Genomic DNA, 17,169 nt, shown 5'->3' with positions numbered 1-17,169 from the left:
CAAATTCTGCCTACCCGGTAGTAAGACTCCCAAGTTCGCATCATCCAAGATGGATATGGATCATGGCTCCAGCGATTGCAGTGTTCCGGTAAGCTTCATTCAAGAGAAGAGGGAGAAGAAGGATTTCAGCGGATGAGGAAAGCCATAACAGACTACTAACAAAACCAACATACCAGATGCTGTGGAATTGGAACACAGTAGGCTCTTGCTTCATCTCGTCATCATGGCAGATTACCAGCGGCGGCATCATGGCAGCGACATGTATCGGCGTGATACTGCTTTCCATGCTCGTCGAGGCGTCGCGTCGTCTGGGGAGAGAGTACGATGACTTTCTCACTCGTCAATTTCAACGGCACGCCGCCATCCAAGGCCCCAGGATCCTGGCCAAGTCATGCGAGTCCTCGTCCGAGCCCATCCGGCCTGTTGTCGCCTACCGTGCGTCTTTCCTCCAGCAGGCCATCCGTGCGCTTCTTCACTCGATCACTTTTGGCGGTGCCTACATGGTCATGCTTCTCGTCATGTACTGCAACGGCTACGTCATCATCAGCATCTTCATTGGTACGGGTCTCGGCAAGTTCCTGTGCGACTGGCTCGTTGTGCGCATCGATGTCGAGGCGCTGAGGCCGTTGGCTTGTGCAGATGGTATCGGCGAGGCCACAGTGTGCTGCGGTTGAATGAGCATGATAGAATGGGTGTTGGTGGATATCTCTCGTCTTTTCTTTCGGTCATTCTCATAGCGACGCGGGCGTTTGTGGCTTTTTTTTTTTTTTTTGAAATGGTGCATGCGCGCTTTTTGCCCTATACGTATAGAGATGTGCTTCTGATGGGCGACAACCCACAGTGACCCGTAGACGCAAATATAATGGTCTATGCCTACGTATATGTCCTGGGTAGATATATGTGTCTAGCTTCTGGTTATTCAAAAGGAAAGGAAATCAATTTATGAGGCTATCTACAGCTGTGTGAAGGAAGGCACTGACAGGATGAGAATGATGGGCTCGGCTGTTTTGCAGACCGGGGGCTCCAAAGGCAAGGTCAGTTGAGCACATGTACGAATATAGGTAGATATGGAATATCTGGTAGTAAATGTTGTTCATTATAGGAAATTACAGCTCCCAGGCACATCTATCGCATGCATATTCAGCCGTACTCCCCCTCGGAGATTCATAGGCAAAGAAAACCCGTCGTGGCACGATGGGGTTCTGTTGGTTATGTGAAATCATGAGTCCAGGTTAATCGCTCATCAACCTTCCACATTGAGATTGGAAGCCGGCGCTAGATATGCAAAACAACACCATGAGTAACGACAAAGGTGTCAAACTGAAGATGCTTGTTACAGATGGTGAGTAAAGCCCGGGTACAAGGATATGCGTGGTTCTGCCATCTTTACTTGCAAGCAGCAACGATAGGAATATTCTGAAGCGCGTCTGTTCAGGCGACATCGACCTCCTAACGTACATGTCAATATTACATAGTACTTTAGTAATAGAGGGAGGAGGAGAGAAAGGTCTTGGCTGCACAATTACTTGTGATGATGCAAGGGGAGATGGTGTGAATACCTACTGTGGCAACTATATATCGGCTTCGTAATTTGGAAATACTTGCGTAGATTACCATTACCATGGCGAGGAAAAAAACGATACGTACGACCAGGGAATTGTAGTATGTCTGAGCTATCTGATATCGCGCTTTAGAGTCGAAAAACCGAGTACAGATGATGAAGATTTGGTCACCATTGCTGCTGTTGGACTATGACGATGGGTTTAGTGATGGAAAGCTAACCACGTGCGTTGAGATATAACACGTCCTATAAGCAATTCATTGCCCGCATCAAAATGTATGACTTAGCCATGAGCTTTGATGCCGGAAAGTGTTTTGCTTATATCTACTGATTGGGTTGTCTACGTGCTAAAGCGTACCATGAGCCATGAACGATAGTCAATAGAAAGATGCAGGTTGATGAATGAGAAATATGTACACGACGTAATACTCGCAATAGTTGCATCCGGACAAGGGAAAAGAATTGACCTCCCTGCTCGTTTGTGGAAGCCAACCACGCCGATATTTGTCATAGCACCACTTTGCCCCGCACTATACTGATATCATGAGTATCAATGCAGTATCATACTATTAATACAGAATGTTCTGGGCGCGTTTGAGCAGAAACCCATCTCCACCATGTGTCGTAATTTATATCCGTACCGGATATATCCGTACCGTATTAGAGGAGGATCCATGCAGAGTATCTACAGACTGCAAGTGACAGCCGCCAACGTCCAAGTTATCGTGATGAGTGCTGAGTCTGGGGCCAGCTCTCGTGTGTTGCTTCGGCATACACAGACACGCGACGTGAAGCGCGACAGACGAACGTTGACTATCAAGTTGCTACAACCGTGGACATGCTGGGCTCGAAGGGATCGTCGGATCTACCATTGGACAGGCAGAAACATACTGTTATAACGCCAATCGACACGGTGTACTGAGGGATGCGACATGCTACTGTACGTCTACCTACCTACCTTGAAAGTATCTGAGGGTAGTATTGGACAAGGGGGAGCTCGCGACGAGGAGAGCTTGTTATTCCCAAGATGAACCACTGACCACGATTGTATAAAATGGAGGAAGAAAAAAAAAGAGGAGGGGGGAATTCTCACCTTACTGAAAGCTCGTCCAGATTCTCAGAACACTCTGATCCATCAGGGGGCTTTTTCCCTGTCTACCTGTACGCATATGCTTGCAGCCATTCAGGATTGACACATGTTAACCCCTGTCGGGCCGGCAAGGATATTTTTCTTTTTGCCCTCTCCGTCTCTTTTCCTGCCGTGTTTCAAATATGACTTGCAAAAGCCGATTATGGCCAACCATGTGAGATTCCTGTCAAGCCATCTGGAAAGAGGGAAAAGGGACATTCAGTGATTGGACCGCATGATTGACACAAGGTCTCGAGTAGCCAGCTGCATGTCTGCTAGGCAACCAGGAGAGGTAAAGACTGGTTGGTCTAATGTAACCCGGCATCCAAAATCTGTGGATACACTATTATCGTGTACGATGTGTACTATTCGTTTCTGCTTAACACGGACCTTGGCAATAACAATACTGGGAGGTAATATTGACCGTCAATACAGTATTAACCGCAACTTGCGTCTGCTCCCGCTCGTGACTCGTCCCATTCACTCGTCATGGTTTCTCTAAGACTTGATTTTAGGAATCGATGCCGCCGTACCAGGCTCAAGTGGCGAGCTTGAAACAGAATCTCGCGCTACCATCAGACTGTCTGAGTGCTCACAGTATCATATTTTCCTTCGTATTATGCTTCCATTGCATTAAAGACTACGGATGTACTGTCAACATGCTGCCGAACCGTTCGTCACGACACGAAAGGACCGATAGGCAGAGTTGCCTTGCACTCAGGGAGTCGTATTTTTTCCCCAGTCCCTCCCCACCCCTCCTCCACTCGGACCATGTCCCGTTTTGGGGTCCTGGAGATCTGATCCATCGAGCTAACAGGCCTGGCACGTGCAGCAGTATGGTCGGATGCATTAATACTGGAAGGCAGCTTGGAGTATCTCTCAGACCATGATGCATAGTGGCTAGGCTTTGGTGACAGTACTGATGAAACCCAATGTAAAGCCGCCTCATCCCTGAAAGTGCTCTTCCGTATTTCGCTGTCCGTGTCGACAGAGAAATCTCCATCTCAATCAACACCAACCAACACCCCCTGGTTCATGCAAGAAGACCATTTTTCCGTCAGTCTTCCATCTTCACTCTCTTCTTTCTGTGGTCTGCGATCGGCATCATGACTGGAGGACGTGAAATGAGGGACCCTTCGTTTCGCACCACTCAGAGCTAAAAGCTGACAAGTATCAATGATCCTCTCTTCTTACACGCCCCAAACAGGGGGGGGGGGGGGGGGGGGGGGGGAGGACACCAGTAGCTCTGTAACTCTGTTGAGTCATGTTGTAGTCTCTCAGATCGAGGGTCGGCCTGCATGCAGTCGGTACGGGCCATTATTGCCACGCAATGCCCGCGTACGGGTTACCAGAATTCAATTATAATCCAAATGCGTCTCCCTCGTCCTCCCGATCACATTTCGCCCCTGCTCATGTGTCTGTAATAATAATTCTGTCATGCTGTCTATCTGACCCTTCGTCCGTGCCATCTTCCAGACAAGTTGAACCATGGCTCTCGGCCGGTTCTCTCTCCTCGCTCTTGGCCTATCCCTTCTGGGTTTCTGCCAGGCCGCATCGGCAGCTTCCCGTTTGGCCGCGTACCCGGAATGCGCTGTATGTTGCCGCCATCCTTGAAATGCTTCTTGTTTATTCCCCCTCGTGTACCTGCATCGATGGATGATCTTCAGTCGAGGCTGACCTTTTTAAATCCTATGGTATAAACAGCAAGAATGCCTTGTCGAAGCAATCACCACTACCAAGCTCTGTGCTCTGACAGACCAGGAGTGCATGTGCACCAATGAGGCTTTCCAAGACAATGTCACTAGCTGCGTCACGACATCCTGCACTGTCATCGAGTCACTCAGTATGTATCATGTGACGATGGACCAGAACCGGGCTTGTATTCTAACCACGGGACAACAACCAGCTACGAAAAATGCGACCACTACAGCCTGCGGAGCCCCCGTCCGGGACCGATCCCATGAGCTTGTCATCGTCAGCCAGGTCATGATCATTGTTGCCTCTTGCTTCGTCATCGCCCGTCTGGTTCACAAGATCATCATCATGAAGGTTGGCCTAGCTCTTGACGATTGGCTCATCATCGCCACAAAGTTAGCGACCGCACCGAGCGTCGTCATCATCGTATATGGAACGACTGCCAACGGACTCGGAAAGGATATCTGGACTTTGACGGCGCAGCAAATCACCAACGTCCTCCGATACTTTTACGTCATGGCCATACTCTATTTTCTGCAGACAACATTGGTCAAGCTATCGATCATCAGCTTCTATATGCGTGTTTTCCCTGCGAGGAGAACAAGACGACTTCTTTGGGGCACCTTTGTCTTTACTTCGCTATGGGGTCTCGCCTTTGTTTTAGTCGCCTTGTTCCAATGCTGGCCTATTGATGCTTTCTGGACACGGTGGGAGGGGTCAACAGAAGGACGCTGCGTGAACGCCAACTCCATGGCTTGGTCCAATGCGGCCATCAACATCGCTCTCGACCTCTGGGTGCTAGCTATCCCCATGTGGGAGCTCCGATGCCTGCAGCTCCATTGGAAGAAGAAGGTTGGCGTTGCGCTAATGTTCTGTGTTGGCACGTTGTAAGTTCGATGATATATGCTACGACACATACCCCAAGGTGGCCCACATGAGCTAACGCCATTCCTCAAGCGTCACCGTCACGAGCATTCTGCGTTTGCAGTCCCTCATCACATTTGCTGCTACGTCCAACAGCACCTGGGAGTTTTTCAGCGTTTCCCTTTGGTCGACTGTTGAGATCGCCGTCGGCGTCATATGCGCCTGTCTGCCGACCGTGCGCCTCCTCTTTGTCAAGATATTCCCTGCCCTCGGCGGCTCTACCTATCGCAAGACTGCCTCTTACCGCCATTACGGAACCGATGGACCCTCTGGCGGGTCTGCTGTCCACGGCACTACGGCTCAGGTTGTCTCCATGGATAGGCTCGAGTCTAACCGCAGCAGCGGCGGGAACTCAGGTACGGACGGGCATTCCGGTATCATCTTTCACAAGACTTATGACGTCCAGTTTACGGATAATGACGAAGAAGGATTGGTCAATGCCCCACGCCGAGGTGTTCCGGATGCAGCCCTGTAGCTGATATATATATGTATATACTGTAACTAATTTGTTTGGAAGGGCACGGAGGAAGAGAAGTATATGAATGTATGGTGATAGATTTATACCCAATTACGGAGGCCTTTTTCTGTTCGGTTTTTTTTCCCCACTTCATTCCACGTTTTTTTTCTTTCTTTTTTTTTTTTTTGGTTACAGTCATTCTGCGAACAATGATAATAATTATAATGAGGATCAAATGAACGTAAATTCCCCTGACTCCCAAGAATAATCCAAAGACGATGCAACAGCGTCATGCATTGAAGGATAACTTGCAGTGCTCCCTGAGTAGGGAAAAGATGCAGCCTCGTCTGATGCATGTCGCGAATTCGAAACCGTTTCATTATCAGTGTCCCTTTCGTCAGGTGCATTGTAGAAGCAGTAGCAGGTGGTGGGCCCAAGAACCTCCTGCATGAGCGACAGGAACGCTCTTATCGTTGAGCGTAACATCTCCTTGTAGAGATCCTTGGGTAAGACGCTTTCATAACTTCCGTATGACTGGGCTGAAAGATGGAACGGACCATCGGCGGAGACATCAGTCACCATTGCCATGAACTGTCGAAAGATGTGAGCGGCTCGGTGTGCATGGGTCCACCCCTGTGAGAATGCTTCTAGAATGTTGATTACTATGGCAATGTCCTCTCGGGCAGAGCAGCATCCCTCTCTTGAGTAGGATGTAGCAAAGCAGTGCAGAAGAACCAAACCGACGGGGAATATTCTGCAAAGCGTGACCCTGTTCAAAGGCAGTTGACGCTGCTGGAAGAGTGCCGACGTCGACTGGAGGTGGTTCTGCGCGAACCGAAGGAGCTCCATGGTGTGTATCGGCATAGAAGAGTTGAAGTGACAAGGGTAGTACAGCAGGATGAGGAGATGGTAATACCTAGCACTCTGCCACGTAACGGAGCTGTGAATCGGAAGATTGTCTGCGTCGAGCGAGGAGACAAGACATCCAGTGTTGTACCAGCCCTCTATGCTAGCTCTAATGTCCTGCTGGATGGCCCGCCGGTCTGCACGCGACATGCTGGCAATCTCGGAAGCCTTTTTCAGATGGATGTCCCTGAGAATCCGATCCTCGAGTTGTCGCAGTTGAATCACATGGCGGTTTGTCTGCAAGATGGAGGCATAATATGGCTTCTCAGTTGACGCAAACTCGTCAATTGTGAGGCTGGGAAGAGCGATGTCTACATTTTCATCGATGAGAGCAACTGAATACCCGAGCGAGATGGACATCATCCTGTCAAAGACGTATATACTCCAAAACAAGCGGTGGCGAAGCTCGATGTCGGTTGCTGAGAGGTCTTTCGTCTCAGACGTCTTTCGACCAAGGCCCAGCACAAGAGCCTTTCTAGACACGATGCCGATGATTGACCACGATGGCGCTCCATCTGCATCGAACAGAGAGTAAAGCGCGAGCAGTAGGAGTATCTGTATGGACGGGACATCCTCTTCGACGAGGCACTCTTGTATGATGGATGCATATGCGATGTCAAACTTTGATGTCGTATCGCTCGGTACCTCCCCTGCACGCTGTAAGGTCGTGCAGCCGATTGCGGCGATGAGGTAGAGCAGGGTATGTTCAGCATCATTGGGGCTCTGTCGTATATCTTCTACCGTCTCGAGTCTTCGGAGGATCTTTGTTCGGTCGACGAAGGGATATGCCCGGTTCGTGTTCCTGAAGTAGGCGTCCACAAACTTCCGCGCGATGGCATCTCTGGGCAGCGATTGAGAGTTCAGGCTGCCTCCATGGGATACCACGGGCTTTGCAAACTGGAGGTGGCCTGGCATCACCGAACACTCTTCATCCGAGGTGATTGTGACGCTTTGTCGATTGAACAGGATTGAAGGAGCAGCTCCGCTAGACCGGAACCCCCCTTCACCGACGACATTGGCCTCATTTGCCGGGGGCGGAGAGCTTCCCGATGCGCTCTCGATCAGTGCATCCAAATCAGACCCTGTGTTGATGGATTCAACATCGGGCATGCCGGCCGGGAGGCTCTTGTTGATATGGCGCGTCAGCCATTCGACCCGTGCGCGAAGGTGGTGAGCTGTCGCAGCGCTCGACGTTGTCGGTGTGGAGAAGGAGCATTTTTTCCCAGCGGTCGCGCACAAGGTACAAACGGGGAATGTGCGGCTGCACTTCTTTTTGGAGATTCGGCATCGGTCGCAAGCTAGAATGTCGCGAGGCTTGACGGTTGGCCTATGTCCGACAACAGTGCTTGAAGTGTTTCTGAGGTCTTCGGATAAACCCGACCGTTGTACGGTCAGCGAGGACGATGCCGACTTAGTGTGAGATGCGCGTCGGGCTCTGAGACGGATCAGGTTGGACACCTGCTGCGCTGACGGTGTCTCTGATGTTTCAAGCATGCTGGCCTTGGTGCGATCATTATCGCTGCTGCGGTCGAGATTCTTGACCGAAGCCACGATACGATGACCATCTGGTAATTTGCCATGGACACAGCCCGTGCTTGCGTTTCACAGGGAATAATACGGCCAATGTGTCTGCCGAAGTGGATTGATGGATTGCGTGATTGCAGTCGCGAACATTCGAAGTCGTTTTCTCTTGTCATCAGCGGGGTTCTAGGGCTTACGTCAAGTCATAATATTAGGCCAGGCCCCGGCAAGCTACGCCGATGAGATCCACCCACTTGATGCCCGGTTGTCGGACAACCCCGACAACGGTCTTGCGAGAGCCACTGCAGTACGGTGCCTTCTCTGCCACGATATGTGGCTGTGGCCAGGCTGCTCCGTAAGTGAGCGAACACCAGGACCATGACCAGGTGGTTGTGACGCTTCACTGACAAGTAATGGTTAGATCTAGAGCAGCATACCTTCAGCCCGGTACCGTGACACAGGGACTCATTACGCCTACAACACGAGGTCAGATCAGCACCCAGTGCTCTCGTTGAGAGCTGATAATCAACATGCCTCCTGCCGACGGAGAAATGCAGCCGGAGATTGAGTCCGTAGCTGTCATAGGGGCCGGTCCATGTGGCTTGGCTGCGGCAAAGTAAGTATTACGCTCCGATATATATGTAGTTTGGGATTGTGTGCTTACAAGACGGCTCAGGTACCTTGTCGCCGAGAGGAAATTCACCAAAATCGAGATTTTCGAGCAGCGTGATACTGTGGGAGGCGTTTGGGCTTACAGCCCGTTGAATATAGTTGACAACAACTTCACTATCCCGAGAACGGAGCCATCGCAGGACCCTGATACTGCCGTGAAAGTGGAAGGAAAGGGAGCTCCAGAATTTGTGTCACCCGTTTATGAGTCTCTTGAAACAAACATTCCGCATGTCCTCATGAATTATTCCGATCAGAAGTTCCCAGATGAATCAGCACTATTTCCGCCTCATGCTGCTGTGAAGGAGTATCTCGAGGCATATGCGGCAAGCCTGAAGCCAGTGCTGTCCCTTTCAACGCAGGTTCTCAACGCCGCCAAAGTCAACGACGGCACCCAGAGCCGATGGGAAATCGAGGTTCTCGACCTAGTGTCAGGTACCAGGAGAAAGAGCTTCTTCGATGCGATATTCGTTGCCAGCGGCCATTACAATGACCCATTCATCCCTGATATTGCAGGGCTTGCCGACTTTAGCAAAGCGTATCCGCGATCAGTTTCGCACTCAAAATTCTATAGGAACCCTGAACAATATCGGGGCAAGGCGAGATAACCAGTCCTAACCAAGTATGAACCGCATACTAACTTTTTTTATTCTAGAAAGTCGTTGTTGTTGGAAACTCGGCGTCTGGAATAGACCTGAGTATCCAGATATCAAGTGTTGCTCAGCGGCCTGTCGTCGTGTCAGAAAAGGCCGCTTCTAATACTACCTCTGATGAGAACACAGAACTCAAGATGGCTCCCGAAATTGTCCAATTCGTGCCCAACGGACGAACTCTGCACTTCTCTGATGGCACAGAGGAGTCGAATGTTGACTCTGTAGTCTTCTGCACAGGCTACTTTTATACCTACCCTTTCCTCCGAAGCCTTTCCCCCCCCGTCACATCTACCGGTTCACATGTTCAACACCTATACGAGCAGATTCTATATATTGATGACCCGACAATTGCATTCATTGGTGTCCCTCAACGAATCGTTCCCTTCCCAGTTGCCCAAGCGCAAAGTGCCTGGGTTGCACGCATCTGGGCAGGCCGACTCACTTTCCCGCCAACGTCTCAGATGCGAGCCTGGGAAAGTGAGACGTATAAAGACGGGAACATGGGCAAGTCTGTACACAATCTGGCTTTCCCTAAGGACGTCAACTATATCAATAAACTCCATGATTGGAGTTTGGCTGCGGCTAAGAGAGACGGCCTGGAGAACGATGGAGCAGGCAAAATGCCACCGTACTGGGATTCCAAGGCGGCATGGACGAGGGAACGATTCCCATTGATCAAGGCCGCATACAGAGGGTACGGGGGCCGCAAACAAGATCTAAAGACGATTGAAGACTTGGGGTTTATATATGAAGGCAGTGGTGGAGGAAGGCTTTGATCATGTCATAGAGGCTTCCACATACAATATGATATTACTCGCTATCGTAATCACATTGCATCGCGACAAGTAAGTGACGAGTAAGCGTGACAATGTTCCCAACATGCCCAACATGTATGAGTGGTGTATTGCAATGGCTGACTGCCAACCTATTCGCCAAAAATCTTTTCCAGATACTGAAGCCAATTCTCCCCGAGAACCTTACGAATCTTTTCCTCGCTCCATCCTTTCCTCGCCATAGATACAGCCAATTCCGCTCGCTCCGCCAAAGGCCCCAACGGTTTAACCACCTTTTGACTGCCCCAGGGCGTAAGCCGTCGCGCATAACCCTTGTCCCTGTTACACCATGCCATGAAGTCGCTCGGCCGCCCGTGACCTTCACTTGAATCGGACCCAATTCCGACCAGGTCCTCTCCGATCAGGCCAATGACATAATCTAGTGCATCGACATAATCGTCAATGGTGCTGTCGTTCCCACGAGCCATATGCGGCCCAAACTGTGAAAGACCGACAAAGCCGCCTTTCGCACCGATAGCCCGAATCAGTTCATCCGACTTGTTGCGGGGATGGTCCTTCAGCCCTCCTGGCAGCACGTGGGAGAAACAGGGAGGCTTGTCTGCGCGGGCGTACTCGATGACATCGGCCGACGTAAGCGGCCCAACATGCGACAAGTCGCAGACGATGCCTAGCTTGGCCATTTCATCCACAACCTCGCGTCCGAATCCGGTGAGCCCGCTATCACGGGGTTCCGTGTAGCCGGCACCGCTATAGTTCTGGGTGTTGTATGTCAATTGCATCTTGCGGACTCCAAGGTCGCGGAACACGCGTAGGTACTCGAGCCTATCCTCGATGCCCGATGTGTTCTGCCAACTCAACAGTACGGCAGTTTTCCCAGATGTCTTGGCGCGGCGGATGTCTGCTACACTGTGTGCTTGCACAATCAGATCGCTATGCTCTTCGAACCACTCTTTCCATTGAACAACATTCAATATGCTGTCGCGGAAGTTTTCCCAGAGACTGCAAGTGCACGAAACACCGGTGATGCCGCCGGCATGCCATGATTCAAAGATTGAACGAGACCAATTGGCTATGTTGAGGCCGTCAAAATGAATTGCGGAAGCATATATTGAACGGGCTTCACTTTCGGAAACCATCGTCGTCAGTGTGAACTGGTATCTGAAGATACGGAAAGGCGTCTGATCAAAAACAGGGCGTATGATTCATCATCGAATGATTTCGTTTGATGTCCCAGCATCTTACTCAATAGGACTTTCTTATATTTCGGCGGCATTTCTTGGTCATTGTATGGGGCGAAGTCGTGCTAGATCCACTCCATTTGCCGTGTCGGACTGTGCCCGACAATGTTCTGCAACAGCCGCATCTCAATGAGGCCAATCGTATCTCCATAACTTCAAATGGAACGGTCTTATCAACTTACTGAGATCTCGTCGAGTATCGCCCGTCGGGAAACTCCGCTCACGCCCGTGAACGCCAGGCTTACAACAACACCCTCCAGGATCTCACCGTTGCAGAGTCGGGATAGTCCGACAGAGTCCCCAGAAATCCAGAGCTGACGAAACCAGACTCCAAAATTCCATCATTATTGGAGATTTTGAATGCATGCCGGCTGCCACATTTCTTTTATATCCTTCATTTAGTAATATCCGGGCTCTTAGTAATAAAAACGCGGCTTGGTGCTCGTGCGACAAGAGTTGGGAATGCCGAGACTTTGAACTTTGTCCATTGTAGCTGTACATTATTATTCAACAACGATGGAACCGGGAAGCTCTCAAACACGCGCCGCCACGGTCAAATATTCTCCATCAGTCAATGTCAACCCTAACCCTGGGGAAGATGAAGCTCTCAGCGAACCAAAACGCCCGCTGAGCAAAAGAATCCTGGCCATCATATGGGACTCCTGGGATAAGACGCCTGAGGAGCGTGCATTTATCGCCAAGATTGACTGGTGGATTCTGAGCTACTGCTGCGTTGCGTACTTTGTAAAATATCTGGACCAGACCAATGTAAGTCCCAACCACGAGAACACGTATGTAAACAAGCAAGCTGATATACATTGCCAGGTATCCAATGCATACGTCTCTGGAATGAAAGAGGACCTTACCATGACTGGCAATGACCTGAATTATTTAACGACTTATTGGAACATCGGCTACATCATAGGTCAGCTCCCGTCGCAATACATGCTGACCAAAATACGCCCTTCTATCTGGCTTCCCACCCTTGAGCTCACATGGGGTTTCCTCGTTATGGGAATGGCTGGTTCGAAAAACGTGGAGACCTTGTATGTTTTGCGCTTCTTCACCGGTCTTCTTGAGGCGAGCGCCTATCCTGGTATTATGACTTTGTTGGGTAACTGGTACACTCCCACAGAGCTGGGAAAACGTGCCTGTATCTTCCAAGCCTCTAGCAGTGCAGCTCAAATGTTTTCGGGGTAAGAATATTCTTTCCGTCAGATCTAGATATCTGCTTTGAATTATCGATGCGATCACTAGCTGACGGTCTCAGATATCTTCAAGCCGGACTTTACTCTGGCATGAATGGCCGCTCCGGTCTTGCAGCCTGGCGATGGTTATTCATCTTTGACGGCATCATCGGAGTACCCGTCGCACTCTATGGCTACTGGGCTATCCCAGATGCTCCAACATCATCCAGAGCTCGTTGGCTGAATGTAAAGGATCGGGAGATGGCTATTTCTCGCATGGAGAGAGTCGGCCGTGCTCCGCTGAAGAAGCTCACGTGGCGTACAATCCGAAACATCGCCGTTAATTGGCCAGTCTGGATCTTCAGTGCCATCTTTATTGCCCATGTCTGCGCCATCAAGATTTACAGCTACTTCAATCTTTGGCTTAAGTCGACTAATCTGTATACGACGGAGGAGATAAACATCATTCCAACTGCCGGGTACGGGCTACAGATCGTGTGCACGCTCACTTATGCCTGGGTGTCGGATGCAATCCAAAGTCGCTGGCCCCTCATAATTGTCGCGGCCACGGTGTCGTTGATTGGAACAATCATCCTGTCGGTCTGGCCAGAACAGAATACTACTGCTATGATGGCTGGATGGTTCCTCACATTCTGCGAGACCGGCGCTGGCGCTCTCATTATCACCTGGATTAACGAGATCTGTGGACACAATGCCGAGCACAGAGCCATCATCATCGGCGTTGTCGAAACCATGGCCTTCACGTTTTCCGCTTGGGTCCCGCTGCTGATTTACAACACGAGCGAGGCGCCGCACTTCAGGATTGGGTACCAGATGGCATCAATGTTCTTTGCTATCGAGATTGTGCTGACGGTCGTCATCTTATTTTGCTGGAAGAGGTGGCCGCAAAGGAATCATCTTGATACGATCTAGCGAACTCCCGACAATATCCTGGACGGTGTCCCTATTAATAAAGGTCATCAACATCCAGATTCCTTCCTTTGAGTGATAACTTGAATTAGGAGTACGGAGTAACATGCATCGGGCGTGCGTGGCGCCACCATGTAATGATATGTGCTCGGGTCCACAAATGGCCCTTATCCCGTGTGCTTGCACGACGCTTGCAGCCCCCGCGTTGCTTGTATCGATGTCTGACGTAAATGGTTCTTCACTCTTCTGATCCACTCAGCATCATTTACATTCTTTCTTCGCAGCAGTTTTCAACGAAAATGCCACCCACCAGTGCCGTCACCGAGTATACGAGCGTGTCCCTGAAGCCAGAAGCCGAGGAAGGTGTTCTGGTCGAAGGGGGACCGGTCGCAAAGCAGGTGGATACTATTCTCGCTCACAAAGGCGTCGTTTCTGTACACTATGCTACACCTATCGAGAAGCCCCATCAGCTATGGACATTTGTGGAATGGGAATCCCTTGATCACCAGGGAGGGTGAGTTACTGCCAGGAAGGTCGCCCCTTGAACGGCAATCATGTCTAACTGCTGAGTTTTATCAAGATCTCGTGTTACTGTTGCTGGGTTCGATAAGATCATTGATCTGTCTGCTCCACAGATCAAGGCTCACATCTCCCCGACGGTGGCCTCCATATTCAATGACAAGGCGAACCCGGTCGTTGAGGTGCTCAATATGAGCTTCCCCGCAGATATCGATGCTTCCCAAAAGGCCATCGTCGAGTCTAGATGGGCTGAGTTCGTTGATAAGGCTCTCAGTCACCCCACTACCTTTGGCAACCACGTCCAAGGATGGACCATAGAAGATGACGTCGTCGTCCCGGGTGATGAAGCAAAAACGGGAAAGATCTTTGTCGCGTTTATATCTTGGCCAAGCTTGAACAAGCACATGGAAAAGAGGATGACGGATGAGTTCAAGGACAACATTGCTCTTCTGCGAACCTTGCCTGGCTTGATCAAGATGAGCATGTTCCATGTTCAGTGCACTACAAAGCACGCTTAGGGGATATCACTGTGTTGATAGGTCGCGGAAAGATACTGTTTGATGAGACATGGCCATTGCGCGTAGTATTTATCGGCATCTGGTGACCATCTCAACCGTGCTCCGGGCTGGGGTAAGCTTGTCTCAGCTACAGCTCGGCGTAGTTCGACTCCAGATCGGTAGGATCATCCAGCCCATTGAACAGGTCAACACCCCACTGCCGCCCGGGGTTATTGAAGCGGACCTTCCTGTCCTGCTTGGATATCTCTTTCAACTCCTCCTCCGTAAATGAAACATCGAGTCCACCAAGGTTTTGGTCGATATACTTCTCGTGTACGCTCTTGGGAATCACCACAGTACCCCGCGCTGAGCCCCACCCCAGAACGGCCTGCGCAACAGTCACGTTCTTCTTCTCCGCGACGGATTTCCAGAAGGGGTCGTCAAACAATGCCGGAATATCAGAGCCGTCATACTGATGGTTCGTGTTGGCCAGCGGCGAATACGCAATAACTTTGATGCCTTCGTCGGCATGGAAGTCGACAAAGTCCTGCTGCTGGAGGTACGGGTGCGTCTCGAACTCATGAGCATAGGGGCGAACCTCGGCCACATCGAGAATCCTGCGGACATCTGCGGGTGAGAAGTTGGAGATGCCAATGTATCTCGTCTTCTTTGAGCGCACCAAATCCTCCAAGGCTTTCCAAGTATCCTCCAATGATGTCTTCTTGTCGATACCGCTGGAGTCCGGGAGGAACGCAACTGGCCAATGTACTAGGTAGAGGTCCAAGTACTCAAGGCCGAGGTCTTCCAACGTTTTATCAATAGCTTTGCCGACATCTTCAGGCCGATGGTCATTGTTCCAAAGCTTGCTTGTCACCCATATATCCTCGCGTTTGAGAGTGGACGCAGAGATTCCACGTCCGACCTCTTTTTCATTGTCTGGTTGAGCTTAGGGTCAGAATATATCCATGTGTACTTTGGGTTTTGATGGTGGACACTCACGATATATAGCAGCAGCGTCGATGTGGCGGTACCCTCCGTCCAGCGCATACTGGACAGCGCGCTCAACCTAGAACGGCAATGTCAGCAACCGGTCATTGCACATCTGGTTCCTTCTGATTCAGCACCAGCGTGCATATACATGCCTTTCCACGATCAGAGAGCCATGTACCAAGACCAAGAGAAGGGATTTGGAGGTCTGAAGTCTGGGGGATGACGGCCGTTGCCTCGGCCGTTGCAACTAAGGGAACAGCGGCAGTAAAGAGCAAGGCGGTCGCTAACATATGTGTTTGAAAGCCCATGGTCAATATTGTTGCTCTAGTATACTTTGTAGAATGACATGTATTTTTGAGGATCGTTTTTCTGATAGAATTGACTGCTCTGGGAGTTTTATTCTTGCTCAACCTTGACGTCATTCGCGAGCCAACTCACGCAAACTGCAAATCGAGCGGGGAATCTGCATATATGTAACTCGTACTCCAAGGATGTAATGGCGTGCGAACGTATGACTTTCACGTTGTTCCGTATTGCCAGTTACAAGACAGTGAAATGTGACCTACTGGCTAGTTAGTATGAGCTCCAGTATATAGTTATTTATTATCTGTCATTTTTCAAGGCGGATTACAATAATACATGTTAGATTTATTCTAAGTTGATACTAGTCCTAATAGCACAAGGGAAATCGTTCCAAAAACAGGTACTTGCCAAATAATCTCCTACGCGTTCTCAGCATTTAACCCGAAGGGTTGCCGTTGAAAGTAAGCAGGATAGATGTGTCATCGGGTATATCATCAATGGCATCAGAAGTGGCAATTTCCCTGAGGCGAAGCGGCCAGATAGGCAATATGGGAAGACGCCATGGACGTTGCTGACATGGAAATCAGAAACATGTTTGTTCTTGGATATAATATCAAGGTACCCGCTCGGTTCCAAGAGCAACTGAGAGAATGCCGTATCTGGGTACCACGGAGGATATTAAGTGTAGCCTTATCGAGCTTACCCGCAAAGCCACGAAGCGCATTTCTGAACATGTGGTCCGGGGTAAGAGACAGAGCGCTCATGACGTTCTCATAAATTAACAGCGCTGAAGTCAGCGAACTTAACAGTGTATTGATCAGCGATTGTAGCTTCGGGTTTTCCGTTGATGCGAATAGGGGCCGGCTTGCCACGCTTGTCGATCAATGCACCGAACACAACCAAGAGAGTGAGATGAAGACTAAGATGAATTGTCGATACTGAAGAAGACGAATTGTATGAGAAGAGGGTTGCCGCATAAATTAACTTTCTGTAAATCGAACAACTTGAGGAAAGGGGTGGCGGAAGGCCCTGTTTACTCTATTCCAGTGTAAGTAGTATCTACCTTGATGAACCCTTGATGGATTTTTCTCATCAGCATTACCTTACAGGACTGTACTTCGCAGGTGCAATTAGAAGCGAGCATACGGCTATGTCTCGAAGGATGGAAGTGGCATCGAAAGTGGAAACTCCAAAAC

At 50.1% G+C, this 17,169-nt stretch overlaps 8 protein-coding genes across 8 annotated transcripts; 5 read left to right on the top strand and 3 right to left on the bottom strand.

Moving 5' to 3' along the window:
* Positions 1-49: 49 nt before the first annotated feature.
* Positions 50-674, top strand: GMORB2_2371 (solute carrier family 31 (copper transporter), member 1; the record flags this gene model as incomplete). Its single annotated transcript, XM_035464351.1, has 2 exons — positions 50-88; positions 177-674. The coding sequence occupies 2 exons, from the start codon at positions 50-52 to the stop codon at positions 672-674; spliced, it is 537 nt and encodes a 178-aa protein (XP_035319537.1).
* Positions 675-4,178: 3,504 nt separating this feature from the next.
* Positions 4,179-5,784, top strand: GMORB2_2370 (CFEM domain; the record flags this gene model as incomplete). The annotated part of the gene is made up of 4 exons (XM_035464350.1): positions 4,179-4,283; positions 4,395-4,533; positions 4,597-5,272; positions 5,343-5,784. The coding sequence occupies 4 exons, from the start codon at positions 4,179-4,181 to the stop codon at positions 5,782-5,784; spliced, it is 1,362 nt and encodes a 453-aa protein (XP_035319536.1).
* A 213-nt stretch (positions 5,785-5,997) lies between these two features.
* On the bottom strand, positions 5,998-8,166 carry GMORB2_2369 (Fungal trans; the record flags this gene model as incomplete). Its single annotated transcript, XM_035464349.1, has 1 exon — positions 5,998-8,166. The coding sequence occupies one exon, from the start codon at positions 8,164-8,166 to the stop codon at positions 5,998-6,000; it is 2,169 nt and encodes a 722-aa protein (XP_035319535.1).
* A 557-nt stretch (positions 8,167-8,723) lies between these two features.
* On the top strand, positions 8,724-10,291 carry GMORB2_2368 (Flavin-binding monooxygenase-like; the record flags this gene model as incomplete). Its single annotated transcript, XM_035464348.1, has 3 exons — positions 8,724-8,809; positions 8,870-9,413; positions 9,518-10,291. 3 exons carry the CDS (start codon positions 8,724-8,726, stop codon positions 10,289-10,291), a joined length of 1,404 nt encoding a protein of 467 aa, XP_035319534.1.
* Positions 10,292-10,440: 149 nt separating this feature from the next.
* Positions 10,441-11,445, bottom strand: GMORB2_2367 (Zn-dependent dipeptidase, microsomal dipeptidase-like protein; the record flags this gene model as incomplete). The annotated part of the gene is made up of 1 exon (XM_035464347.1): positions 10,441-11,445. The coding sequence occupies one exon, from the start codon at positions 11,443-11,445 to the stop codon at positions 10,441-10,443; it is 1,005 nt and encodes a 334-aa protein (XP_035319533.1).
* Positions 11,446-12,063: 618 nt separating this feature from the next.
* On the top strand, positions 12,064-13,667 carry GMORB2_2366 (Major Facilitator Superfamily; the record flags this gene model as incomplete). The annotated part of the gene is made up of 3 exons (XM_035464346.1): positions 12,064-12,315; positions 12,373-12,743; positions 12,818-13,667. 3 exons carry the CDS (start codon positions 12,064-12,066, stop codon positions 13,665-13,667), a joined length of 1,473 nt encoding a protein of 490 aa, XP_035319532.1.
* Positions 13,668-13,824: 157 nt separating this feature from the next.
* On the top strand, positions 13,825-14,701 carry GMORB2_2365 (uncharacterized protein; the record flags this gene model as incomplete). The annotated part of the gene is made up of 3 exons (XM_035464345.1): positions 13,825-13,890; positions 13,949-14,178; positions 14,245-14,701. 3 exons carry the CDS (start codon positions 13,825-13,827, stop codon positions 14,699-14,701), a joined length of 753 nt encoding a protein of 250 aa, XP_035319531.1.
* A 127-nt stretch (positions 14,702-14,828) lies between these two features.
* Positions 14,829-15,978, bottom strand: GMORB2_2364 (alcohol dehydrogenase (NADP+); the record flags this gene model as incomplete). Its single annotated transcript, XM_035464344.1, has 3 exons — positions 14,829-15,616; positions 15,680-15,746; positions 15,805-15,978. 3 exons carry the CDS (start codon positions 15,976-15,978, stop codon positions 14,829-14,831), a joined length of 1,029 nt encoding a protein of 342 aa, XP_035319530.1.
* Positions 15,979-17,169: the final 1,191 nt, after the last annotated feature.

This window comes from Geosmithia morbida, assembly GCF_012550715.1.
Source record: "Geosmithia morbida isolate 1262 chromosome Unknown scaffold_13, whole genome shotgun sequence".
Lineage (NCBI taxonomy): Eukaryota > Fungi > Ascomycota > Sordariomycetes > Hypocreales > Bionectriaceae > Geosmithia > Geosmithia morbida.
Note: the sequence above shows the minus strand (reverse complement) of the source record. Positions and strands in the feature narration are given on the sequence as shown.